General features: G+C 43.1%; 3 protein-coding genes and 2 long non-coding RNA genes across 6 annotated transcripts; 3 read left to right on the top strand and 2 right to left on the bottom strand.

Annotated features, from left to right (window-relative positions):
• Positions 1-34: 34 nt before the first annotated feature.
• Positions 35-1979, top strand: LOC112162182. Its single transcript, XM_024297898.2, has 2 exons — positions 35-475; positions 687-1979. The coding sequence occupies exons 1-2, from the start codon at positions 61-63 to the stop codon at positions 1685-1687; spliced, it is 1416 nt and encodes a 471-aa protein (XP_024153666.1). The 5' UTR covers positions 35-60; the 3' UTR covers positions 1688-1979.
• LOC112162181 lies at positions 1811-4373 on the bottom strand. Of its 2 annotated transcripts, XM_024297896.2 has the most exons (5): positions 4145-4373; positions 3791-3876; positions 3417-3608; positions 3078-3174; positions 1811-2976 (listed from the first exon to the last, which is right to left on the bottom strand). In XM_024297896.2, the coding sequence occupies exons 1-5, from the start codon at positions 4290-4292 to the stop codon at positions 2021-2023; spliced, it is 1479 nt and encodes a 492-aa protein (XP_024153664.1). In that variant the 5' UTR covers positions 4293-4373; the 3' UTR covers positions 1811-2020. The 2 variants fall into 2 exon arrangements, with proteins under 2 accessions (XP_024153664.1, XP_024153665.1); XM_024297897.2 differs by lacking the exon at positions 3791-3876 and having other exon boundaries at positions 4145-4369.
• Positions 4374-5301: 928 nt separating this feature from the next.
• Positions 5302-7963, top strand: LOC112162186. The gene is made up of 3 exons (XR_002922026.2): positions 5302-5661; positions 6653-6943; positions 7570-7963. It is a non-coding gene; the product is annotated as an uncharacterized LOC112162186 (long non-coding RNA).
• A 9519-nt stretch (positions 7964-17482) lies between these two features.
• Positions 17483-18808, bottom strand: LOC118599953. The gene is made up of 2 exons (XR_004949499.1): positions 18371-18808; positions 17483-18297 (listed from the first exon to the last, which is right to left on the bottom strand). It is a non-coding gene; the product is annotated as an uncharacterized LOC118599953 (long non-coding RNA).
• Positions 17964-25510, top strand: LOC118599948 (CUE domain-containing protein 1-like; the record flags this gene model as incomplete). Its single annotated transcript, XM_036216376.1, is given in 3 exon segments — positions 17964-18185; positions 23922-24493; positions 25383-25510. Coding segments are annotated over 2 exon segments (440 nt in total), but the record flags the coding sequence as incomplete, so codon positions are not given.
• Positions 25511-26708: the final 1198 nt, after the last annotated feature.

The raw sequence follows: 26708 nt of genomic DNA, 5'->3' as shown, positions 1-26708 counted from the left end.
CGGAAGTCGCGTTACAATACTTCCGGTTGTCGTAGCGGTAGTGGTTGTAAGTGGAGAGAAATGGCACAGTCCCAAAACAAAAGTTTTTGTAGTGTTCCCGGTTGCTCGTGTGGTGCTCAGAAACAGCCCTACCTTTCATTTCATTCTTTTCCAACTGATCCGGACACAAGACAACGTTGGATCCAGGCAATTAGACGGGATGAAGGTCCTAACTTCCGAATAAGGAAAGGCAGCACGTACGTCTGTAGCAGACACTTCGTTGCAGAGGATTTCATTGAAGGATCAGCAGTTAGCCGTCTGAAAAGTGGAGTTGTCCCTAGCCTCTTTGCCTGGAATAACTTCACTCCAGCACTTAAAAGGGAGTCTCCCTTGGAAAGGGCTAATAAAAGGCAACTTGTACCTTCCCAGCCGGAAAGCAGCATTGAAGCTAAGTCTGCTAAAAAGGATCACGATTACGTCGCCCATCCACCCACAGGTAATTTATTGATATATGATTGAAGTACAGAATGAATAGTTTTGCATGTCAGCTTACATTTTTTATTCATTTTATTATTCAAATCTATTAAATTCTAACTAAAAATATTAGGCTTATTCAGATTGAGTTAGATCATTAATTGGCACTGATTATTGTTACAACAGAAATGTATTTTAGTATAATAATATTGTTTATTGATTTGTGTTTACAGGTGCACTTGATGAGGCACTTAATTACATTGAAGATCTGGAGGCCCAGCTACAAAAGGCAGCTTTACCATCGCCTATGCTCTTCAGTCGTTTTTGTGCGTCAGATGATCAGATCCGTTTTTACACAAAATTTCCATCAGACTGTGTATTCAGGATCTTCTGGGAATCTATTGCACCATCCGCTTCTCGACTGGTGTACTGGACCAAAGCACAGAGGATTGGAAACGAGATCTGTCCTGAACCCAGCCCCCCACGCTCCATGCCATTAATTGATGAGTTCCTGATGTACTCCTTTCGTGTTGCTGTTGGGATGAAGGAGCAGCTCATTGCTGACATGTTTAATGTGAGCATTGCCACAGTCAGCAGAGTTACCATAACCTGGGCTAACTATCTTTTTATTGTGCTCTCATCAATTAACATGTGGATCAGCAGGGAGAAAGTAAATGCAAGCATGCCACCCAAATTCCAAAAATACTCTCCAAATGTTCGGGTCATACTGGATTGTACCGAGATTGCTCTGGAGACAGCATCATCCCTCACCTTACAGTCCGAGATGTTCTCCAATTACAAAAACAGAACCACTCTGAAAGGGCTGATTGGAGTCGCTCCCTGTGGTTTGGTGACATTCATCTCACCTCTGTACACTGGCTGCATCTCTGACAAGGAAATCACAAAAATCTGTGGAATCCTTCCTCTCCTGGAGCCAGGAGATGAAGTCATGGCAGATAAAGGTTTCCTTATTGAAGACCTACTTGGTGAGATAGGAGCTAAACTCACCATTCCACCTTTCCGGCATCCTGGTCAGTTCAGCAAGGAGGAAACAGAAGAGACTCAAGCCATTGCCCATCTGCGGATCATTGTGGAGCGAGTGATAGCTAGAGTTAAGAGTTTTCACATATGGGACTCCCCTGTGCCACTCACTCTTATTGGAACTGTTAATCAGATCTGGCACAATTGTTGTGTGCTGGTTAATTATCAAGGGCCATTTTGCCTTGAAGAGTAAAACATACCAAATAATTGTAAATAGTTAAATTCAAAGTTTTTTGTTGTCATGTTTACTGTTGTTTTTTTTGACTGGTAAATACTTCAGATTTTCAGTTAATGTTGTAAATTAAAACCACTTGAACAAAATGCCAAATGTTTTATTTCATTTTTCTCCATATTATGCGGCTATCGGTATACATATTTCATAAATGTAAAACGTTGGACTATTAACAGTTGACCTGCTGTGACATATGAAACTTCAGTTCAGTCAATTCAAGCACTGAAACTTTAAACATTTTCCAAAAAAAAAACAACTGAAAGAACAAAAGTAAAATAGAAACAGTAAACAATTCTACTGTGAAGAAATATATACATTGATGAAGGTGTTATAGTAGAACATGTCTAATTTTGCCTTCATCTGCTCAATAAACAGCTCATCACGCCACACTCTCTCAACAGTTAAAGTTGTTAGTGTGTCAGTGACAAAGTCACACCATTCCAAACCGGTAACTGCCAACTGACCTTGTACCTGCCAGTAATATGAATGCGAGTGCCTCAGACAGGCGTGGCCATCCTGCACTTTCAGGTGCGCGACCTGGGACACATCATTCTTAGTGCTGCTTTTTATTTCAACCAATCCAAATGAGGGGGACTCTGATGGATCGTACACCCTGCCATCTGGGCTTGCCCCAAGATGTGGTGCTTCGGGGTGAATAATGAATCCTGCAGGCAGCACATTGACACGCATCAGCTCAGCATAGTTTGCCAGCACCTCAGGCTCCATCAGTAGACCACGTTTCATGGCTGTGGTTTGTTTGGTGGACCCTCTAATCATTTTAGCTGCAAGAGCCACAGCAGCAGACTCCTGCTCCTCACTTCCTCTCTTGTAGCAGCATGCATCATGAAAGCGGCTAGCAGTTAGCCTTGGTCGGCGAAGCTGTGCCCAGGATGGACATCTGGACTGCTCTCTGGTTCCTTTCTCAATTTCAGCAGACATTTCAGGTGAGATTTGAAGAGACTGTAGATGCATGAGCTGATGCAAAGTGGGAACAAAACACATATTTGAAAGAATGTGTTGCATCAAAGGAAGAGGTGGGAACTCAGGAGCCATGTGGTGGACTATATAGCCACTGGATTTTTCAGGTGGGCAGTGGTATGACATTGGGGATCCACGTGGCACAGGTCCAAATCTAGATGGTGTCAGTTCTATTTCAGAGAGTCCATCCAAAACAAGAGCCATGAGAGGCTGGGGCTGCAGCTGGCGTAGCTTTTCTCCAGATGCAATGATGTCTGGATCTGGAAGTGGTCCTAAAATAGACAAAAGAAAGAGAGAGAACAAATAACAACAAATACATTATTTCACCAAGAACACATCTAAAGCAACAAACTAACAATAAATTCATATATACCTGTATATGCTCTGTACAGGGTGGACCTCAAGCCACTCTTCCCCACAGTCTTTGGCTTACGCACCACAAGTGAAGCGGCAGGTTCAGGATGGATCCCCTTAAAAGAAAAAAATACAGCGCTAAACTGTAACATTCTGCAAAGCAGTCATCTGCACTTTGTTTTTAAAGTTGAAGACATTTCATCTCTTATCCAAGAGGCTTTCACAATTCTAATTAGTCAAGTTTAGAAAATTAGACAATTGAGCAGATAAGAGATGAAACTTCTTCAACTTTCAAAACCAAGTTCACATGACTGCTTTTTAAACCTTTTGTTACAACTGTGTTTAATAATAAACTCACCTGTGTTCTTGGTCTGTGCCATCTTTGCAAGTCACTTGTGCAGGCCAGAGCGGGTGGAACAGCAGGCAGACGGAGCTGTGAATAATGTGCAGTCTGGTACAGAAGGGCAACTACATGGTTGCAGAACCCTTTACCAGCCACACAGCTACATGAAAAGGCTGATAAGTTAGCCTTTTCTGCTCCCAGTGAGATCTATAAAGGAACAAGTACTAAAGTAAATACTTAATACTGAAAAAAAACTGTAAAGTCATAAAACCAAGGTTAGAAGGAGAGTGCTGCAAGAGTAGCAGAACAGGAAATTTAAAAATATGCTGCAACTGCAGCAAAAGAGAAATAGTCAACATGGCCAACCGGCTTTCTGCGTGTTATCAAACCTGGACTCTGTGAGGCTCCTCACTCTTCCTCATGGACCTGAAGCACCTAGCTTTGACAACTATCTGTCCCTCGACTACATTTGATACTATGGACATGCAGAGGCAAAATATGTTTAATTCATAATCTTCCTTCAAACTGCTCATATTAATTACAAACATGTAAACAATATAGCATCACCATAGCTCTTACTGTTAAAATCAGCAGTGAATACATAAATTAACAGTCCTATTACATTATAATTTGTTTTCGACTTTTTGAATATAACAGACTGGAATACTGTATTGTTTATCTCCTGTCATTGATAGTTAGCTGACGCTAATTGTTGATAGCTTTACATTTTCTTCTTTACTCACCTTGATAACTGTGAATGTATTCTTCATGAAAGAATTTGTAGCCTTTGTCCAGCTTGTTCGTTGGTGTTTTCGCCGCTGTAACTCTCACCACGTCCGCAAAAGTAAAATTTGGTAAGTTTAATAAACTTGTTGAATATACTCGCTCCATTTTCCATTCAACCAGCGCTAACCAGAAGTGAGACAACGCGACGAGTGACTAGTTCCGGTTTTTGTGAAAAAGGTCTATAGCCAGTCAGCTCCCCCCCCTGGGTCTGTCCTGACCGGTCTGCTAAGCTGGAGGTGAGTGCGTCTCCCAAGATTGGAAGTTAGCTGTTATAAAAATGATGTTAGCTTTTTAATTATGTTAGAATTCGATGTTTTTGATTAAGAAATTGCTGTTTTATTGTTTACATGTACTTTTAATTATTTTTATGTGTTCTTAGCGCCAATTTTGTGTTTTGCTTTGATCACACAGTGAGCCCCCCACGTGCCCTGCAGTTCTCTGTGTTGTTTTTGAAGGTTAGTTTCTGCCATTTTGGCTTTAAATTAACTTTTACTGTTTTATTTTGGTGATGTTGCAAACAAACATGCATATAATGTCTTCGGTGGCTTCTTAAGACTTAAAATTCTCCGCCACATCCTTCTGACTTTATCCTCGCCCGGTAGACTGTAAAATCTGTACCGAGGAGGGCAGCTGCACTCCTTCTTCGTCAGCAGCCCATGTTCACACAACGCTCCACAAATTTAATTTAGTTTGGTTGTTAGTACAACCACGAGCTGCAAAACATGCGCCTGAACTGCGCAAAGACATTTTTGAAAACTTTGAGGGATCAAGTAAAACATGCTCGTTTGTATGCACCACTAAAGCTAACAAAACCGCCACTTTCAGTGGAAACAAATAGCGCAGTGTAACTTCCGGTTGCTATGCCGGAAATTGCACACACAATCCCTTTTACATGAGAGGCCCCAGGAATAAGGTCAATAGAACCAGACGGGTTTTGTGGAGTTTACAAGATGCCTAGCAAAATACACCAAAATAATATGCGTCCCCCTACAAAACAAACTTAGAAGATGATTTCTACGGCTAATGTTATGTGCAGATTTACGTGCGACTAGCTCAAAAGCTGATGGAAAATCGTGTTGACGACAATATGAGCAGCCACAAATCTTTGCTTTTTTGTATGTCATTGTGTATATACAATGACAAACTAACACACAGTGTAAGACAATTAGACAACAGCAGAAATAGTACGCTGAGATTTGCAAAGTTAGTGATGAATTCAGTTAGCCACAACCTAAAATGAAAGATTGATCTTATTTTAAAACAGGAATACAGCACACAGCTCTGTGCTGAATCCATTCAGATTGTTGAAGATGGTATGGTTAGCTTGGTGTGATTAAAAAAAATGTGGCAAATAAATGTATCTTTTCCATTAGCAGGATGAACAAGAAAGAAATGCCAGAAAAGAAAACGTTATGGATTCCAACCCAGAAAGTGAAGGGCTGAGAGAACACCCCTCAACGGAATGAGCAATCTAGTAAGTGTTTAGGTACTGTTGTTGTTGTTTTGTTTTGTTGTGTGTGTGTGTGTGTATGTGTATATATATATATATATATACACACACACACACATGTTAGGACGAGGGTTAACCCTTATGCTATCTTATGGGGTCCAGATGACCCTTATATATATGTGTGATCCCTCCCATGACAGAGTTGGACAGGATTTCATGTCTATCACGGACACCATTGAAGATTTAAAAAAAATTCTTGAGGAAAAAATAAAAGTTCAGCGCGGTGTCTTGTGCTGTCCAGATGACCCCACTTTAAATGTAAACATGCCTAGAATTGCACAAGGGTTTACAAAGTTCCAAGGAGGGCTCCCAAAAACGATTATTTTAACAGACGACTAATAAGCGATTATTTTTTTCGATTAGTCGACTAATCGGGTCATGGGCAAACTAAAGTGGATGTAAAGTACTCATCTTAATCATCATTAGCTTTAAACTAATAGAAAGTAAAGATAATTTAGATAATCAATTATTAAAACTTTCTAAGAAATCGTGTAGCTTCTGTCCTTCATCAGATGCTGGTATTAAAACGAGATTAAATCAAGTGAGGTCGGCATCTGAAACAAGGAACTATTTTTAGCCAAAAAGAAAGTTTTGGTCTCGCTGACTAAAATATAAAAAAGTATTTTTGTCGGTGCTGAACGCTCACTTTGTTAAACTTTACTACACTCTAAATCCATTTAATACAAGGACTATTAAATTAGTCGTCGATTACTCGACTAATCAATTATTTTGATAGTCGATTACTCGACTAATCGATTATTTTGATAATCGTTTAGTCGATTAATCGCGGCAGTCCTAGTTCCAAGTAGAGCTTCAATGAGCATCAATAAGAAATGGGAGTGAAACAGAAATGTTTTAGAGCTAAGAATGCACTAAAAGCAGCAAATAAACAGAATAATAAACTGTTTTGGTATTTTCTCACCCTTGTATTGTTTCTACTGTTTCTCTCTTTCAGATCCAGACCAGGTCTGAGAGCTTCAGACTCTTTTAAACCTCAGTGGAGAGAGACTTCACCATAGCCCATCTTCACCACCAGGCCAGCAGGAGCTCTTCCCTGGGTGTGGTGTGTTCGTGTCATCGTTCTGCCTTGCTGCCATGAACCACACATCTAAACCACATCGCATGCATCAGTTTCATGCACTGTCCAATCATGTCCTCACTGTTGGAGTATCGAAATCCCTTTTGGTCTTCCTGGAAATAATCCCTCCGGAAAAGAAGGAAAGCGGATCCGTCGACGCAATCCTAAGTGAGTTTTTCTTAAAATTGGGCATTTTATGCTAGAATTCTGGGAACAATAAACATGTTCAATCAGGCTACAGTATAGCAATGATTGCTATCAAAATATAAGTTCAACACTGGAATTGAATTATTGTCCAGTAGCATCTAACCCAGGGGTGTCAAACTCCAGGCCTTAAGGGCTGGTGTCTTACATGTTTTCCAGCTCCTCATTGGCTAAACACACCTGATCCAGGTAATGAGCAGCAGATAAGGCAGGATTTATAGAAGACCAGCATCAGGCTGGCCCTGGAGGCCTTGAGTTTGACACCCCTGATCAAACCCATCTTTAAGTAAACAGATTTGAACTTATTTGTTAGATTTTTACTGCCCAAAGAAGTAACATGCTGAATTTAAATTCTTTTAACAGCTATAGAGGTCACGTGTAATATGTCATCTTAACTGAATTCTGGCTGTTTTTAGATGCCAGAAATTATTATTTTGACTCATCAAATGACATGTAAATCAAATCTCACGGAGCATTGTGCAGCTGATCTAATAAAACTATAATTTGCTTGCATCTTGAAGTGTTATATTTGTTATATGCCATCTATTGTCATTTTACTCATACTAGATTTTAATGTTCTTGTTTTACAGCTTGTGTCCTGAGATGTGCCACTCCACCTGGTTGGGAAAAATTGTGGAGGTCAAGCTCAAGAAAGCGTTTGTCAGCAAATGTACAGCCAGAGCAGGTTCTAAGCAGTAGGCCACTGCTATGATCTACGTATGTGGACTGGTTACTCTTTTATCCTTTATTTTTTGTTTTTAATTTTCGTGAACCACGAGTTTTAATACAATTCCTGCCAAGTGTGTTCTAGGATTTGGAAGCATGTAAGTTCTGTTGTTTCAAAGCCAAGTGAGATTCTTCCTTGTACCTCAGCAGTGCTGTCAGTGTGTTCATTGTTTAGAATCTAGAAGTATTCATTATCACCACGTCGGCCAGATTGAGTACGCCACAGTTCATGTACTTAATGCAATTACATAAAAAAAAGTTTGCACTGTTTAAAACAGATCTCCTGGTATAACACGACACAATTTTGTGAATGTATTTCTGGTTTTACCCAAAATACTTCATGAAGAAGCCTGGTGGTTTTAACTCGTGTGCTATCCTGGACATGTTTACATTAAAAGTGGGGTCATCTGTTTTTTTTCCCCAAGGATTTTTTTATCTTGTCTGGTGTCCGTGGCAGACATAAGATCCTGCCCACATTTGTTATGGGAGAGATCACACATCAATGTAATGGTAGGGTCATCTTGACCTATTGTCATGAATCAGTCTGTTTTTCCCTCAGACCACCAGAGGGAGCCATCACCTGAATTCTAAAACTCTCCTGAGCCTCATCTGCACTTCATCTCCCAGAAGCCCCAGTCCACAGTTCCTGGTTCCTGCTCAGCTGTCTCGCATCAGACAATCACCCACCTTCTTCATAAGCAGCACACAGAGCCACACTCACTGCGAAGTATTTGTTTGTGCCACCCTGCCAGCAGTATCGAGCGTTTATACCTGGACCTGATCTTCCGTCTCTGACCCTCTGATTGCCTGCCGCCTGCCCTGAACCACGCCTGAACTCTGAATACTCTCTCTTTCTCCTCGGATGATCCCCTGCTCGTGTATGACCTCTGCCTGTCTGACCCTGCTTTAGCTTTGCGGACTTTTAGCTCCTATAATAAACCTGCTGCACGTGGAACCAGCTGTCTGCCTGTTTTGTGACAGAATACTTCGCCATACATGGATCCAGCAGCAGGAGTAACCAGCCCGTTGGACCCGGCTGTATATAGCGCCATGCTACAAGAACAAAGTCACCAGCTTCAGCGTCTAACTGCCGTGACTGAGACCATCATGGCGCGCCTACAAATCAACCCACCAGATGGCGCACATGGCCCGTCTCCAGCTCTCACATCTGAACTGAGGTTGGCGCTTCCTGAGAAGTTTAATGGAGATCCTGTGCATTGCACTGGCTTTCTCATGCAATGTGACTTGTTCCTGCATCAGCAACCTCACCTCTACTCGACTGAGGAGGCTAAAGTGACTTTGATATGCTCGCTTTTGACTGGAGAAGCACGACAGTGGCTGGCTGCAATCTGGACAGGAGGAGCGCTGCCCCTCCATTCCTATGTAACATTCACGCAGATGCTGCGTGATGTATTTAATCACCCAGTGGACGGCAGAGACTCTAGTGAGCAGCTCTATGGAATTAAGCAGGGGCAGCAGACCGCAGCCACCTACTCACTCAAGTTCCGCACCCTGGCAGCGCGCACCGACTGGTCTTCCAGCACACTAACTACTGCCTATCGGATGGGGCTCACGGCCGAGCTGCAGCGGGAGCTGGCGTGCCGCGATGAGGGTTTGACGCTCGATCAGCTCATCGCTCTCACCATCAAGCTCGACAATCTGCTGAGGACCCGGCGGCCGCAGAATCCAGTCTCAACGATCGTCACGCCTGTCTCGTCTCTCCCATCAGAGGTCCCCAGTCATAACCACAAGCCTGTTCAACTCTACTCCACCCAACTCTCTCCAGAGGAGAAAAAGAGACGTTTTCGGGAGGACCTCTGTCTTTACTGTGGTCAGCCAGGCCACATCCGCAACACCTGCCCGGATCGACCACCCCAGCACTCCTGGGAGCCGGTGAGTGAAGCACCGCTCACCTTTAGTCTGCCAGTGACTCTGTGTTTTGACGGCCGTGTAGTGAAAACACACGCCATGATTGACTCTGGGGCAGCAGGGAACTTCATTGACTTGGCTTTTGCTCGTACTCACCATGTACCTTTGCTTCCCTGCAACGCGCGAGTGGCTGTCTCCGCCCTTGATGGACGACCCCTGGGGTCAGGCCGGATCCAGTTCCTGACTCAGGACGTTACACTCACTGCACCGGCTCGACACCATGAATCCCTTCGGCTCTTCGCCATTGAGGCCCCCCGCTGCTCTGTCATCCTCGGGCTGCCTTGGTTGGAGAGGCACAACCCCAGCATCGTTTGGTCTGAGCGCAGGCTGACGTTTACATCCACGCACTGCCAGCGTCATTGCCTGCGGCCTACAGACAACCCTGAAGACCAAGCACCATCTCGCCCGATCGCAGCCGCCACCCTTGCGGAGTGCAGCGCGACAGGAGCAATGGAGGGGGTGCCGACTCAATACGAGGACCTGCGTGAGGCCTTCAACAAGCAGCGTGCTACACAGCTCCCTCCCCACCGGTCCTATGACTGTGCCATTGACCTCCTGCCAGGAGCTGTGCCCACCCGTGGACGGGTGTTCCCGCTGTCTCAGCCTGAGTCAGAAGCCATGCAGACGTACATCCAAGAGGAGCTAGCCAAAGGCTTTATCCGAGCCTCTACTTCTCCTGCTTCGGCCAGCTTCTTCTTTGTCAAAAAGAAGGATGGTGGCCTAAGACCCTGCATTGATTACCGCAGCCTAAATGATGTGACTGTGAAATACCGCTATCCCTTGCCCCTGGTCCCGGCAGCCTTAGAACAGCTTCGCACAGCTCGCTTTTTTACCAAACTGGACTTGAGAAGCGCTTACAACCTCATCCGCATTCGAGAAGGGGATGAGTGGAAGACGGCTTTTTCGACCACATCTGGACATTATCAATATCTAGTCATGCCCTTTGGGCTTTGCAATGCCCCTTCTGTCTTCCAGGCTTTTGTAAATGATGTCTTCCGGGACTTGCTGCAACGTTTTGTCATTGTTTATATCGATGACATTCTGATTTACTCTGACACCTTTGAGCAACACGTCTCTCATGTCCGGCAGGTGTTGAAACGACTGATCACCCACAGACTGTATGCCAAAGCAGAGAAATGTGAGTTTCACAAAACCTCAATTTCTTTCCTAGGGTACGTGATCAGTGCTGGAGGCGTGGCTATGGACCAAGACAAGGTGGAGGCAGTGTTGCAGTGGCCTCAGCCAACCACTGTGAAGGAGATGCAGAGGTTCCTTGGCTTTGCTAACTTCTACCGGCGTTTCATTCGGGGCTTCAGCACAGTGGTCGCCCCTCTCACCTCTCTCCTGAAAGGAGCTCCCAAGCATCTTCCCTGGACCTCTGAGGCCACCATGGCGTTTCAGAAGCTAAAGCAGCGGTTTACGCAAGCTCCCATCCTCCACCATCCAGACCCGTCCACCCAATTCATTGTGGAGGTGGATGCCTCAAGCACCGGGGTTGGAGCTGTCCTGTCACAACGCCACGGGACGCCCGCCAAAATGTTCCCCTGTGCATACTTTTCCCGGAAGCTGAACAAAGCTGAGAGGAACTATGACGTGGGGGACCGTGAGCTGCTGGCCATGAAGGAGGCTTTCTCGGAGTGGAGGCATTGGCTGGAGGGAGCAACTCAGCCGTTCCTGGTTCTGACAGACCACAAGAACTTGGAGTACATCAGGTCTGCCAAACGGCTTAACCCTCGTCAGGCACGATGGTCTCTGTTTTTTTCTCGCTTCCAGTTCCAGATCTCGTATCGTCCAGGTTCCAAGAACGGGAAGGCTGACGCGCTGTCCCGACTCCACAACATCCCCGCTGAGGAACTGGTCGCTCCAGAGTCCATCGTGTCCACCTCTCTAATCCTGGCTCCAGTGCAGTGGGACATTATGACAGAGATTGCAGAAAGCAATGCTGCTGATCCGCCTCCTCCGTCCTGCCCTGTCAATCGAGTATATGTCCCGCCTTCCCATCGGGAACGGGTCCTTCACCTGGTGCACGACACGCCTGCAGCAGGACACCCAGGTATGGCCGGGACGCAAACATTAGTGTCAAACACATTCTGGTGGCCTACTATGCAGGCGGACGTGGCTCAGTTTGTGACAAGCTGTGCCTCCTGCCAAATGGCCAAGTCTCCCCGTCAGCTTCCGGCCGGACTCCTGCAACCTCTGCCCGTACCTCAACGACCCTGGTCTCACATCGCAGTGGATTTCATCACAGACCTGCCCTGCTCACGAGGTAACACCACAATCGTGTCTGTCATTGACCGTTTTTCCAAAGCCTGTCGACTCATTCCTCTGCCCAAGCTACCCACTGCTATGGACACAGCGGAGCAGCTCATAACACATGTCTTTCGGCACTACGGCCTCCCAGAGGATATTGTGTCGGACCGTGGACCCCAGTTTACCTCAAGAGTATGGCGGGAGATGTGCCGGGGGCTGGGCATTAATGTGAGTCTCACTTCCGGTTACCACCCCCAGTCCAACGGCCAGGTGGAACGCCTGAATCAGGAGATCACGCGGTTCCTCAGGACCTACTGTGCACAACACCAGGAGGATTGGAGCCGGTTCCTGGTCTGGGCTGAATATGCCCAGAACTCCTTGAAGAAGGCGTCCACAGGACTCTCACCCTTCCAGTGCGTATTAGGAGTTCAACCGCCATTCTTCCCCTGGTCGGGTGAACCCACAGAGCTGCCTGCAGTGGATGATTGGTTTTGCCGTTGTGAGAAGACATGGGAGGCAGCCCATGTGCAACTGCGACATGCTGTCTGTAGGTCCCAAGAGCAGGCCGACCGACGTCGCCGTGAGGGCCCCAGTTTGGCTGCCGGTCAGTGGGTCTGGCTCTCCACCCGTGACCTCAGGCTGAGGTTGCCCTGTAAAAAGCTCAGCCCCAGGTACGTGGGTCCATTCCAAGTACTAAAACAAATCACCCCTGTGTCTTACCGTCTACAGTTGCCTTCTGAATACCGTGTCTCACCCACCTTCCACGTCTCACTGTTGAAACCCGCCAATGGACCTTCTGATGGGGGGTCGCGGACTGAGTCTTCGGACATCGGCATTACCCCCTTGATGGTGGATGGTGAAGCGGCTTATCTCGTCAGGGAGATCCTGGATTCCCGGCGCCGGGGTGGTCGGCTTCAGTATCTGGTGGACTGGGAGGGGTACGGCCCAGAGGAACGTTCCTGGGTCGCCACTGGCGACATACTCGACCCCTCCCTGATCAGCGACTTCCACCGTCGCCACCCAGACAGACCAGCAGTCCAACCTCGTGGACGGCCCCGGCGTCGGATGGCCCCTCGCTTCCGGAGCCGCACGTTGGGGGGGGGGCTCTGTCATGAATCAGTCTGTTTTTCCCTCAGACCACCAGAGGGAGCCATCACCTGAATTCTAAAACTCTCCTGAGCCTCATCTGCACTTCATCTCCCAGAAGCCCCAGTCCACAGTTCCTGGTTCCTGCTCAGCTATAAGAGAGCACAAGGGTTAAAGTACTTTTAAATTATTAAAAAAAATAATTTAATTAAAACCGACTTTTCAACAAGGGGGTTAGTAAACAATGTCAGAGCTTGTATTTAATTTATTTTTGTGTCTCATTTATGTTTTATATTTCTGTATTTTGTTTAAAAATGTAAAGAGTCTAATGCTGTTATCCCAATACAAATGTTGTATGGTGCTGACCAAATCCCAAATAAATCCCACATTCTGCATTGTGGCTGCTCATATTGTCGTCAACACGATTTTCCATCAGCTTTTGAGCTAGTCGCACGTAAATCTGCACATAACATTAGCCGTAGAAATCATCTTCTAAGTTTGTTTTGTAGGGGGACGCATATTATTTTGGTGTATTTTGCTAGGCATCTTGTAAACTCCACAAAACCCGTCTGGTTCTATTGACCTTATTCCTGGGGCCTCTCATGTAAAAGGGATTGTGTGTGCAATTTCCGGCATAGCAACCGGAAGTTACACTGCGCTATTTGTTTCCACTGAAAGTGGCGGTTTTGTTAGCTTTAGTGGTGCATACAAACGAGCATGTTTTACTTGATCCCTCAAAGTTTTCAAAAATGTCTTTGCGCAGTTCAGGCGCATGTTTTGCAGCTCGTGGTTGTACTAACAACCAAACTAAATTAAATTTGTGGAGCGTTGTGTGAACATGGGCTGCTGACGAAGAAGGAGTGCAGCTGCCCTCCTCGGTACAGATTTTACAGTCTACCGGGCGAGGATAAAGTCAGAAGGATGTGGCGGAGAATTTTAAGTCTTAAGAAGCCACCGAAGACATTATATGCATGTTTGTTTGCAACATCACCAAAATAAAACAGTAAAAGTTAATTTAAAGCCAAAATGGCAGAAACTAACCTTCAACAACAGCACAGAGCACTGCAGGGCACGTGGGGGGCTCACTATTTATGTGATCAAAGCAAAACACAAAAATGGCGATAAAAACACATAAAAATAATTAAAAGTATATGTAAACCATAAAACAGCCATTTCTTAATCAAAAACATCGAATTCTAACATAATTAAGAAGCTAACATCAAAGCTAACTTCCAATCTTGGGAGACGCACTCTCACCTCCAGCAGAGCATACCGGTCAGCACAAACCCGGGGCAGGGGCTGACTGGCTATTGTTGTCGCCGCATGGTAAAGGGAGGTGTGTCACGGTAATTATCTTCCCTGCGGAACGAGTAGGGAGGTGTGTCACGCAAAATACCTTCCCTGCGCAACAAATGACACTGGAACAAAATTACGAAAATAGAATAATAATAACAATAAAATATCATATTGTATATAATAAAATAAACCATATATATATAAAATAAATAATAAAATAATTGAAATATATTTTTTTAAGTGCCAAAATTAAAGTGCATTAAATAATTTGCACTAACTACTTGCTGAACATGCAGGCGCCAATGCACTGCTTCGTACATATTCCATTGGCCACTCGGTCTAATGAGTTAATATTTCGCCTCTTTGCAACAGTGAACCAAATAATTAAAATTCTTACCTCTCGTAGTCTCTGTGTGGCTGGAACAAAACTTGCATCTTAAACCGCAAATGGACATTTCTCTCAGTCGCTCTTTGCAAAACGTTCCTGTACTTTCCCCTGCGACGTCTTCTTCTTCTACTGGCTAAATGTAATGCGATATTATAGTTCCAATATTATTTTTATATATTTTACAAGACATATACATTTATATTGTCCCTTTTAACTATCGTGGATCTGCATTTAAAACCTTTGTGTTCTTCTGAAAAAAAAAAAAACATCCCAAGTGTAATTTACACAACTGTTAAAATAAAAAATTATTAAATTGACGCTGCAATGTTATCTTGAAATTTCACGTTTTTTAAAGTTCAAAAAGATGTCTTTTGAGCACATCAGGTCTTACAGTAATAGTTTGACTTTAGCTTGAAAATATGAATAAGTTTTGTGAAATGTGTAAGGAATAGACAACTCTTGTAAGTTGAATATAAATACATCATAATTGATTTGTTTCTGTAAACTGATCATGTGCAAGAAAGAAATGAGACTTATTTGAGCACTTGTGTTGGTCTCACTTTTCTTTTTGCTGAGACAATGAAAAGACTAAACGAGACCTTATTGAGCAACAAGAGACAGAACTATGCATACAAATCACTGAGACAGTTGAGAAAGTAAAGAGAACAAATTGAGACATACTTGAGAACGTTAAAATACGTCTCATCTTTCTCTTAACTGAGATCTGAAGAAGAGACAGTTGTGAGAGAATTTTGAGATCTCAGACAGTGCTCACTGTGAGCCTTATTTCTCAGGAGAAACATTCGAGACGAGTGAGAAAGCCTGTTTTGTCTCAAACAGGTCTCATTTATGTCTAGGAGACGTAAACGAGACAGAAACGAGATCTCATCTTCAATTTTGCTTTGCTATGGGCCCATAGGAAAAATCTGTTGCTCAAATGTGGCTCAAGCTCGTCTCCTGAGACAAGTTTGAGATCAGTTTGAGCGTCTCATTCTTGTATCATTCTGTGCTCATTTGTGTCTTAAATCTTGCTCCTAAGGGACCCTTAGGAGCAAGATTTAAGCAAAGATGAGCAAAGACATCAACGAGACAAATGAGCTTGAATTGAGATAAGCTTTTTGAGCAAGTCTTAAGAAGTGGGAGAAACAAAAGAGATCTCATAATAGTCTCGTTCTGATCATAGACTGTAAAAAATAATGGACAGATCGAGCACTGAGGTCCCCCATTGGAAATGCATTACTTCCTCTCCTCGCGAAAGTAGGCCGCCGCTTTCACCGTCAATTCCTGAAACGGATACCGCCATTTGCAAACAATCTTCAGCGATTGGTCTGAGTCATAGCTGAATCATCGAATCTACAGGAAGTACTGTCGCCAATCAGGAGTGAGATTATTGCAACCGTCTGCCGCTTTCCACGCCTCTACCACAAGACCGCAGGATGTAAACAGCTTCTTCTTTAATCACGGCGGCTCGGGAGAATCCTACAAGTCATTGTTGAAGCCTTTGAGGGAGAACCATTCCAACATTTGATTCTGTCAGCGGTCCTTTTGGATTTACTGACATTTATTCCTTTTTGTCGAGATAAAAGGAGCATTTGGGTGACGCCGCTGGAGAAATGCGCGTGTCCCTCTCGCGCGCGCCGCAGCTTTTCAGTTGTCATTCGCGGCCAGGTTATAGTCTGAACAGATGCACGTGAGAAACGCGTTCAGCGGTATTTAAAATAAATAAACATCCTAACAAGAGAACAGCTGGATCTTTTTTCTGTTTGAAAATACGACCAGGTCCAAGTTTGTCTCGCGGTCCTGAGACGGCTGCGTCTAATTCAGGGTGAAGCTGGAAAATTGCGGCGAAGCTTAAACTTTGGTTGGTGATTTTATGCGCATATATGTAACTTATAATTTATAAGCTACAACCAAAACAGTGAAATAAAGAAAAACGAACGTTAAACAAAGAAAAAAGTCCAAAGCACATAACCTCAGAGTGAAATCTATTTCTACAGAGTAAATCCTCATCTAAAAATGTCGACAGCATGCTCCTCTTGTTGTTTTAAACTGCTGCATCGGTACATTCCATTGAGGAAAACAACAGTAGGACAATGATTGGTACATTGTTGAATTGTAAAGTAGGTGTTAAAAGGTCTTCACGGACCCATTGATGAAGTCTGCTCCCATTGGCTACCCGTCATCTGTCACTCAAACCCCCCAGACGGTCGACGTCAGACCCACAAACGCTTATTGAGCCATCTGATTGGTCAATTTATAACTCTAATAACTTGTGATAATGGAAAAAAATCTTTAAAAAAAATTAGGATTAGAAAAAAGAAGTTAATCAGAAAGCAGCAGAGGAAGAATGATTATTCTGACATATAAAATGACTGAGAAATAACTGTCTGTTTCTCAATGTAAGTCAATGGGACTTTGGCCTTTTTGCAACCCAGTGGTACTTCCTATATGGAACACGGAAGTAGGGGGGCTTGCTTTGTCCAGTTATTCTTATACAGTCTATGGTTCTGATCTAAGTTGTCTCAGCTATTTTAAAGAAGGATTAAGGAGAAAGGATTAGACAAATTTGAGACGCTAATGAGACACATCTGAGAAGTATTAGCTCTAAAAGAGATCTCATTATTGTCTCACTCTGATCTCAATTGTCTCAGCTATTTTAAAGGAGGATTAAGGAGAAAAGGATGAGACAAATTTGAGACGCTGATGAGACACATCTGAGAAGGATTAGCTCTAAAAGAGATCTTATTATTGTCTCTTTCATTTCTCTTGAATGTCTCACCAAAGCCATTAATGAGAATGATTTGAGAAACAGTAAAAACAACACTAAATATGTAAATGTTACATTTTATTTGGGATTTGGTCAGCACCATACAACATTTGTATTGGGATAACAGCATTAGACTCTTTACATTTTTTAAATAAAATACAGAAATATAAAACATAAATGAGATACAAAAATAAATTAAATACAAGCTCTGACATTACTTACTAACCCCCTTGTTGAAAAGTCAGTTTTAACAAAATTATTTTTTTCAATAATTTAAAATTACTTTAACCCTTGTGCTCTCTTATAGGTCAAGATGACCCTACCATTACATTGATGTGTGATTTCTCCAATAACAAATGTGGACAGGATCTTATGTCTGCCACGGATAGTCCATTTAAATCTAAACATTATTTCATTAAGGCTCAGTAATACATCTCGTCAGGTCATCCACACAACTGCAAAGTAATGATTGTATTTTATTATTTATATTTCATGTATTATTTTACATATTTATTATTTTTCTTGTCAAAATCAGACTTTTGTTTTGGCTGTGAAACGTGGCACGGTCAAAGCTTCCGGTGGTGTTTTATTTTGAAGGCCCCTGGTGCGCCTCCGGCCTGCTAAGTTTGGATCCCTGTACCGCAGCGGCTCCTGGTTCTGATCTGCTCAGACTTGCGGTTTCGGCTAGACGCTTTCTGCGGGACTAAGGTCGCCTGCGCCGGGGGAGGAGCTCCGTGGCTGGTCAGGTCCATCTCCAGCTGCAGGTGAGAACAGCACGGACGCTGCCCCGCTGTCCCCCTGGCTTTGAGCGCGGGGCTCGGTGTACTAACGGTCCTGTCCGGTCTGGTCCGATCCGGGCAGTAGCTGCCATTTCTTCTGCAGCGGTGGAGAAAGTGGGTCAGCTTTTTTATATGTTAACGGAAATAATCGTGCCTCTCGTCGGTGTTACTTCGCTTCCATGCTTCAGTGTGAGGGACGGAGTGTTGATTTTCAGGAAGGCCTTCAGTAGCAGAACTCGGAGGACGCACTGCGGTCTTGTTCTGGTTGTTTGCCGGGAGCTAACAGGGCGGCACCGGAGCGATTTGCCGACAGACCGCGGGTAATGTTGAATGCAGTGTACCGGGGGGGGTTCCTTCTCCCACGGGTCTCCGCGCTGCGTCTGGAGCCGCCAACTGGACCGTTAGCCCGCTAGCATGAACCCGCTTTGGATCGAACCCCAACTTTAGATGAAAACCGAACACGGTCCAGAGTCCGGGAGTGTGGAACGAAGCGGGAAACCAAATTAATTGCGACTGTGTCTATACGTTTGAGTGGGGCTGAGAGCAGCGGGGAGGTCTCCTCTGGAGCTCAAAGGAGGACCAGAATTCTCGGTTCTAAATGACAGCGCTTTATTATCTAAAGGCCAGACCCGTAAAAGTGAAAAAGATCTGCAGTGGATCGAGATCAAAACAGCGATAAGCAAAGATGAGGGTTTTGTTCTGCTTCTTAAATCCAGGGGAATTTATGTGGAGCTTCATAAAAGTGCGTTTGTACTTTGACATCAAAGTTGTAAACATGGAAGGAGGCGCTTGAAAAAGTTGAGTCGTTGGAGAGGACGCTGTGGTGGAACTGTGTGGCTGCAGTTCGATCCCAACAACACATGGGATCAGGAATGATTGAGTCAGATTCTACTGTCAGTCACAGGAACGAGGTAATGATTGGTCTGAACTCAGACTCCTCCCGGTGAGAAAAAAAAAACAGAAACTGAATCCGTTATCATAGCATATGCTCACATTGATCTCGGCCAACACAAAAACGCACTCACTTTTTGCTCCAAGTTATTGTTACTCTTGGAGATGACAGAGCAACACACGGATCTGTTAGAACACACAATAATCAAAACGCGGCACATTTTTCAACAGACATGTTTTTTCTATGCCTGACATTCTTGGAAAAAAACACCTTATAATAATTATTTTATTATCACTTGTTTGTATCATTATAGAAATACATTGTATTAAAAATGTAGTTCATTTTGTAATTCAATGCAATACACTGCATTACAAAATATATCAAAAATTATTTTAAAAAATATCTTGAAAAACAGACTGTAAGGCGCAAAGTTGATCACATCTATGAGCATCCAGCGGGTCATCAATGAAATTTGCTGCTCCACTGCTTTGGCACAAAGCTTCTTCTTTCTTTTTCTTCTTTTCCTTTTCAGCTTTTCCCTTCAGGGGTTGCCACAGCGAATCGGTCATCATCTCTGCAACCTCCAGCTCTGCTTCCTGTCTTTTCTTCAGTCCCACTGTTTCTAGTCCAAACAACATGGCTGGTCTCACCACAGTCTTGTACACCTTTCCTTTCATTTGTGCTGAAACTCTTCTGTCACACATCACACCTGACACTTTTCTCCACCCATTCCAACCTGCTTGCACTCTCCTCCAGGCTTCTTTTCCACACCCAGGTTTGCCCTGGAAAGGAGAGGAATGAAGGTCAGCCGCAGTAAGACAGAGTACATGTGTGTGAATGAGAGGAACCAGAGTGGAAGAGTGAGGTTACAGGGAGAAGAGATAAAGAAGGTGGAGGAGTTTAAGTATTTAGGGTCAACAGTACAGAGTAATGGAGAGTGTGGAAAAGAAGTGAAGAGGAGAGTGCAAGCAGGTTGGAATGGGTGGAGAAAAGTGTCAGGTGTGATGTGTGACAGAAGAGTTTCAGCACAAATGAAAGGAAAGGTGTACAAGACTGTGGTGAGACCAGCCATGTTGTTTGGACTAGAAACAGTGGGACTGAAGAAAAGACAGGAAGCAGAGCTGGAGGTAGCAGAGATGAAGATGCTGAGGTTCTCTTTGGGAGTGACCAGGATGGATAGGATCAGGAATGAATACATCAGAGGGACAGCACATGTTAGAGGTTTTGGAGATAAAGTCAGAGAGGCCAGACTGAGATGGTTTGGACATGTTCAGAGGAGAGACAGTGAATATATTGGTAGAAGGATGCTGAGTCTAGAGCTGCAGGAAAGAGGTCTAGAGGAAGACCAAAGAAGAGGTTTATGGATGCAGTGAATGAAGACATGAAGGTGGCTGGCTGTTTTGACAGTCAAAACTAAGGATTTCTTGCCTTTTTGGACTTTAACTTATATTTTAGCCACAGGGTAACTGTTTTTGCTAAATTAGGCTTTATTTCAGTTTTTTAGGCTATTTTACAGTTTAGCTAATATTTTAGCTACATGCTAGCTGTTTTGGCTGTTTTAGGTTATTTTTCTTTTTTTTTTGGCTATTTTGGAGTTTAGCTAAAATTTTAGCTACATGCTAGCTTTTTTGGCTGTCATAGGTTATTTTTCAGTTTTTTAGGCTCTTTTGGAGTTCAGCTAATACTTTAGCTTGCTATAAGCTTCAGCGATTTCAGCTATGAGCTTCAGCTTTTTCAACTATTAGCTTCAGTGATTTCAGCTATCTGCTTTAGCGTGTTAAGATAAAAATATCAGTATCTTCAGCTATTTGAACAAGCATCTTCAGCAGCCACGTTCAGCTTACAGCATTCACACTAGCATTATCGCAGGTAATGCGAAATTTCTAGTTTTAAAGTTGTTTTTTCCAAGAATGTCATGCATAGAAAAAACACGTCTGTTGAAAAATGTGCACACAGATGGCGCCATCACTGTTTTCTTCATGGTCAAGAGTTATTGGAAAGGTTGCAGGTAGGGCTGGGCGATATGGGAATTTTCATATTGCGATATCGTTTTTTTCATTTTGTGCGATAACGATATTAAAAACGATATCAATCAAATAATCAAATAATCAAAGTAATCTTTATTGCAAAGAGCTTTAGGACTTCAGATTTTTACACCTTAACTTTGCCCCCCCCCCATTAAATCTTAGTTAGTTCAAATTAAACTTTCATTATTTTTTGTATTAACTGTAGTATTGAAACTAACTGTGAGGAACATTTAAATATTTCTAATAAATACTGTACATATACATAATGTACACAATAGTTAAACCATAACGGTGGTATGTTTTCAATAGGCTGTACAGAATTTCTGATTTATTTTAATCTGACTGCAGCACATACAAGTTCCTTTCAAATTAAAATTAAGTCTTAAAAACATTGTTCTAAAGCAGCAAACATATTGCAGTTATTTTTATATTATTTTCTAATTTCTTCTGAACATAAACTATAGGTACTGCTGTGCAGCAGAAGATAATAAAATGTAAACTTAAAATAAACAGTTCTGATAATAGATTTAATCATCATTTCACTCAGTCATCTGACATGTGTACATGTTGGAGGATTGATCAAACACATAAGATCTCTTCATTTAGTGTCATGTCAGGAGTCGTTAAAAACAAGTTTATTTTACTATTATTAGATCACCTCATTAAGAAATGAGCATAAACGGCACAAATGTAACTAACAAATTCATTATTGCTACACAATAAAACAACAAATTATTCTAATTCGAAGCTCTATACAAAAGCTTTTGGTTAATATTTTAACAAAACCCTCAAACTCATCTAAACTCCGCAGCCACAATCGAGTCCCCGCCCCCCTGCGCGCGGCTGTTACGAGCACGCTAGTCTGTCCTTCTCTCCTCTTTCAGCCCCGCCTGACACGTAACGCGCGGCAATAGACAGACTGTCTCCTTTTTTTCCTTTTTTCATGGAGGTTCTCCTCTAAATCAGGTTTTAAACTCCTGATTTTAAAGCGTGTCTTCTCTCCCTCACACTCTGTGGGTCTGTCGGTAACAAACAGCTGCGGAAGAATAATCCAGTCGGACCGAACCATTTTCAATGTAGAGGAGGGGGGTCCGGTGACGACGTTTCCAAAACAAAATATATAAACATCGTTACCTTGACATTAAAATAAAAGTATTAGCGATTATATATTGGTTATTGGTTTACTGAAATAATGTTTTCTGTTTTGTCCTTTTGTCATCATTCGGGGCCTCCGTCCCCCCCGCTCTCAGTCTGGGCTCCTAGAATCAGCCGCTCCGTAAGAAGAGGAAGCGCGGCTCTTCCGGGGTTTTCTCCCGTGTTATTTAACACGAAAGTTTATCGCAATAGTCTCATTTCACTATCGAAAAAAAGTAATATCGCAATAACGATAATTATCGTTTTATCGCCCAGCCCTAGTTGCAGGTCTTTATTCGTTTGCTGGATGTGGAGTTTTTCCTGTTGTAAAAAAATCCTTTTATACTTAAGACGCCTTAAAGACACTTGAGTTCACCCAACAGTTAAAGGTATATTTAACAAAAAAAATAAACACATAGTGTCTAAAAGAAACAGAAACTAGAAGAAAGCCTGAACAGATACTTTTTGAATTTTTGTAAAAATATGATAATAACCAGATTATTATTAATGAAGGAGGGCTACCCCAGTGTTCACCCTTGTTATGAAGTATCCAGACAATGACATCAAGGAGCTCAGTGTGGTACATGGATCTCCTGTGGTGTATTCCATAGGTTTGGTAGTCAGTGCTGTCTTTGGGACTGTTGGGTGGCGGGCGTGTCTCTCAGACTCGGGCTCACATTTGGTGAATATTAGGAGCAGCTCAGCTCTTTGAGAAAGCTGGAGCTCTCTGGTGAAAGGAAGTAGCCGCACGTGCTGGTTCCTGCCTTATAGGGCTGTGGATCATCGCTTAGGTGGCGATCCGATTCGGTTCACAAATCAAGCTCAACAATTAACGAATTGAACAACAATTTTTACTTATTATAATGTTTATTGCTATGTGTGTGTCTCTTTACTAGATGGATAAAAAAAATAATTATTTGTATTTAATTATCATTTATACCTTAATTCAGAACAGGTGATCAGAATGAACAAAACTGATTCAGATAGAAAAAAATGTTTGCCATTTTAAACTTTTTGTCAATCTTCTGGTCAGCAGTAACATAAACAACATCAAAATGATAAATATCTCTGCTGTTTTGGATCATTTAACAACAGAATCTGAAAATGTTCTCCACAGTTTTCTATCCTCAAAGTTCTTCAATATTTTACGTTCTAAGCATTACTTATTGATGGAGAACCCGTATTAAAAATATCTATATATTCTTTTTTTCTGCAGCAGAATCAGCTGATTCACGTTGATTACATCCGCCTTTCAGAATAAGCTGGAGTTTCGTTAATTGCGTCAAATGTTGAAGAGTTATCATAGTCAAAAGAATGTAAACACCGGAGCTAAAGCTCCGATGTTAAAGTTAATTCATTTTTTCAGAAGTTATGTCTGTAAGCGGAACTTCAGTCTCAGTTTTTGAACGGAAAAAAGCTCTCGCTAGTTTTACTTTGAAAACCGGAAGCTTCACCGTCACGAAGATGTGTTTACTTCCGCTGGCAGTACCGCGACTCTTTGTTTTAGTTTTATGACAATTTACTACATTTATAAAGATCGCAAATCACCAATTATGGGCGTCGCGAATATCCATACTTGAATTTTCGGGAGCAGATTGCAAGTACCCGAGCACCCGGATACTCGTTAGAGCCCTACTGCCTCATACTTCCTGTCCGCTCTCTCTGTAGGTGATGACCGCTAGCTAAGCATGCAGCGGCCCCGTATTGGCTTCGCCACCTTCGCTAGGCTCTAAACCATGCTCAGCTCTGTAAGCCAGCATTAGCAGAAATCTCAAACTCTTCTCAGGAGGCAGCCATGTTGGATTCAGAAAGTGTCAGAGGAAGTTAGAGAAGCTCAGATGACCAAGGAGCCGTGAGCTCGTACTGAAGACGTCAAAGAAGCCATCCTGTTGGAAGGTTGGCATCACCCGAGGGCTCACGGCCAGAGCATGACCAGCCTGTTCAGACGCAGCAGCAGCAATGGGGGTTCTCGCAGCGGTGGGGGAGGAGGAGGTGGCAGCGGCGCTCCAGGACAGCTCAACAACAGCCGGCCCAACCGGCAGGTCAGACGACTGGAGTTCAACCAGGCCATGGAAGACTTCAAGACAATGTTCCCCTCCATGGACTATGAGGTGATCGAATGCGTGCTGCGCTCCAACAATGGCGCCGTGGACGCGACCATCGACCAGCTGCTGCAGATGAGCATCGACGGACAGGGCTCTGACGACAGCTCTGACTCGGACGACAGCATCCCAGCAGAGGTCAGTGGGAAGATTTTGAGACACCGTTCAGTCTGGTTACGACCCACACTGATCACAACCTGTAGTTCAACTTAACTCCTCTGAAAATCAAAATAAAGCTCGCTGATCTTTACACCACTGCAGACCACCTTTTTTATTTTTTTTATTTTATTTTATTTTTTTAACCTTTACTGCAAACTGACCCATTTAGTTCAAAGTATTATAATGCTGCAGATTAGGATTACATGAGATGAACAGAGTTCATCCTCACACTGAGGAAGCTCAGAGTTTGAAAACCCAGCTACTCTGACCTGAGGAGACCTTTTTTAAAGTTTTTGTTTTTAAGGAGTATCATTTAGTGTGGAGCTCCATCTGGATCAGAACTTGGTGAGTTTCTTTCCACACACTGTAATACTGGTTTGTTAAACCCAAACCTCCATTTCTCTGTTAGTTTGGCCTTAAAAACCTGGATGAGGTGGGGTTCTCTATGACAGGAATGAAAGGAAGATTTGAGGACTGGAGTGTCACATTCCAAAGCTTGATTCGAATGTCTCATCCTCAAGGCTTCTGGACTCACCTCACCTGAATAACACTGATCTAAGTAATAGACTTCGTTCTAATGAAGCACTTTCTCTCTGAGTACTGGAATGCATCAGCTCCTTAGTGTCGTTTCTATCCATCAGTCAGTGTATCCATTGGTAAGACATGTAACCACATTGCAGTATCCTGTGATTGCATATCACAGGATACAAGCAGTTTGTATAGAAGTCAAATGTTTAATTTTGACCCTAATGGAGATAGAGGACAGATCAGGAGCTAAAGCTGTTTATATCTTGACAGTTAGAGCAGAATTCTTGCACATTGGGCTGAGGTTAAAGGTGCCACCAAACAAAGATGTTTTTCTTCACAGATCCTGGAACGAAGTCTGGAACCGGATAGTTCAGATGAAGAACCGCCACCTGTTTACTCCCCGCCATCCTATGACATGCACATCTATGACAGGAAATACCCAGAAGCTCCACCAATACCACCGCCAAGGTGAGGAGGGGATCCAGTCTTTGTTATGAGCTAATCCCATTAGTGCCTCTAATCCAGGAAAACACATTGTGTGGTTTTTGAAGACTTGATTTATGTAAAGGTACAGAAAATAACTGTTTATCATATAAAACAGGAGTCCTGGTCCTCACACACCTGTAACCACTTCCTTGAGGAATTGACACAGAACTACACAGGGGGAGTGGCCATTGACTGTAAAATAGTGGACTTATCAAGCTATGTGGTCCCCCATTGGAAATGCGTTACCTCCACTCCTCGCGAAAGTAGGCCACCGCTTTTACCGTCAATTCCTGAAACAGCTATCGCCATATTGCAAACGTCTGCAACCCATCTTCAGCGATTGGTCTGAGTCTCTGTGACTCATAGCTGAGCATAGACTGTATATAAGAATAACCGGACACAGTAAGCCCCCCTACTTCCATGTTCCATATAGGAAGTACCACTGGGTTGCAAAAAGGCCAAAGTCCCATTGACTTCCATTGAGAAACAGACAGTTATTTCTCAGTCATTTTATATGTCAGAATAATCATTCTTCCTCTGCTGCTTTCTGATTAACTTCTTTTTTCTCATCCTAATTTTTTTAAAGATTTTTTTTCCCTTATCACAAGTTATTAGAGTTATAAATTGACCAATCAGATGGCTCAATAAGCATTTGTGGGTCTGACGTGGAACGTGTGGGGGGTTTGATTGACAGATGTTCTACTGTTGTTTTCGTCAATGGAATGTACCGATGCAGCAGTTTAAAACAACAAGAGAAGCATGCTGTCGACATTTTTAGATGAGGATTTACTCTGTAGAAATAGATTTCACTCTGAGGTTATGTGCTTTGGACTTTTTTCTTTGTTTAACGTTCGTTTTTCATTTTTTCACTGTTTTGATTGTAGCTTATAAATAATAAGTTGCATATCATACGGAATGGTACAGCTCCTCCATAAAATCACCAACCAAAGTTTCATCTTCGCTGCACTTTTCCAGTTTGCAGCCTGAATTAGACGCAGACGTCTGAGGAGCGCGACACAAAAGGACCTGGTCGTATTTTCAAACAGAAAAAAGATCCAGCTGTTCACTTGTTAGGATGGTTATTTATTTTAAATACCACTGAACGCGCTTCTCACATGCATGGTTGGACGTGGAAGAGTTTCATCCTGTGAACACCATACCCACTGTGAAGAATGGGGGT

The sequence above is a fragment of the Oryzias melastigma genome, linkage group LG17 (assembly GCF_002922805.2).
Source record: "Oryzias melastigma strain HK-1 linkage group LG17, ASM292280v2, whole genome shotgun sequence".
Lineage (NCBI taxonomy): Eukaryota > Metazoa > Chordata > Actinopteri > Beloniformes > Adrianichthyidae > Oryzias > Oryzias melastigma.
The sequence above is the reverse complement of the archived record's forward strand: the minus strand, read 5'-3'. Positions and strand labels throughout refer to the sequence as shown.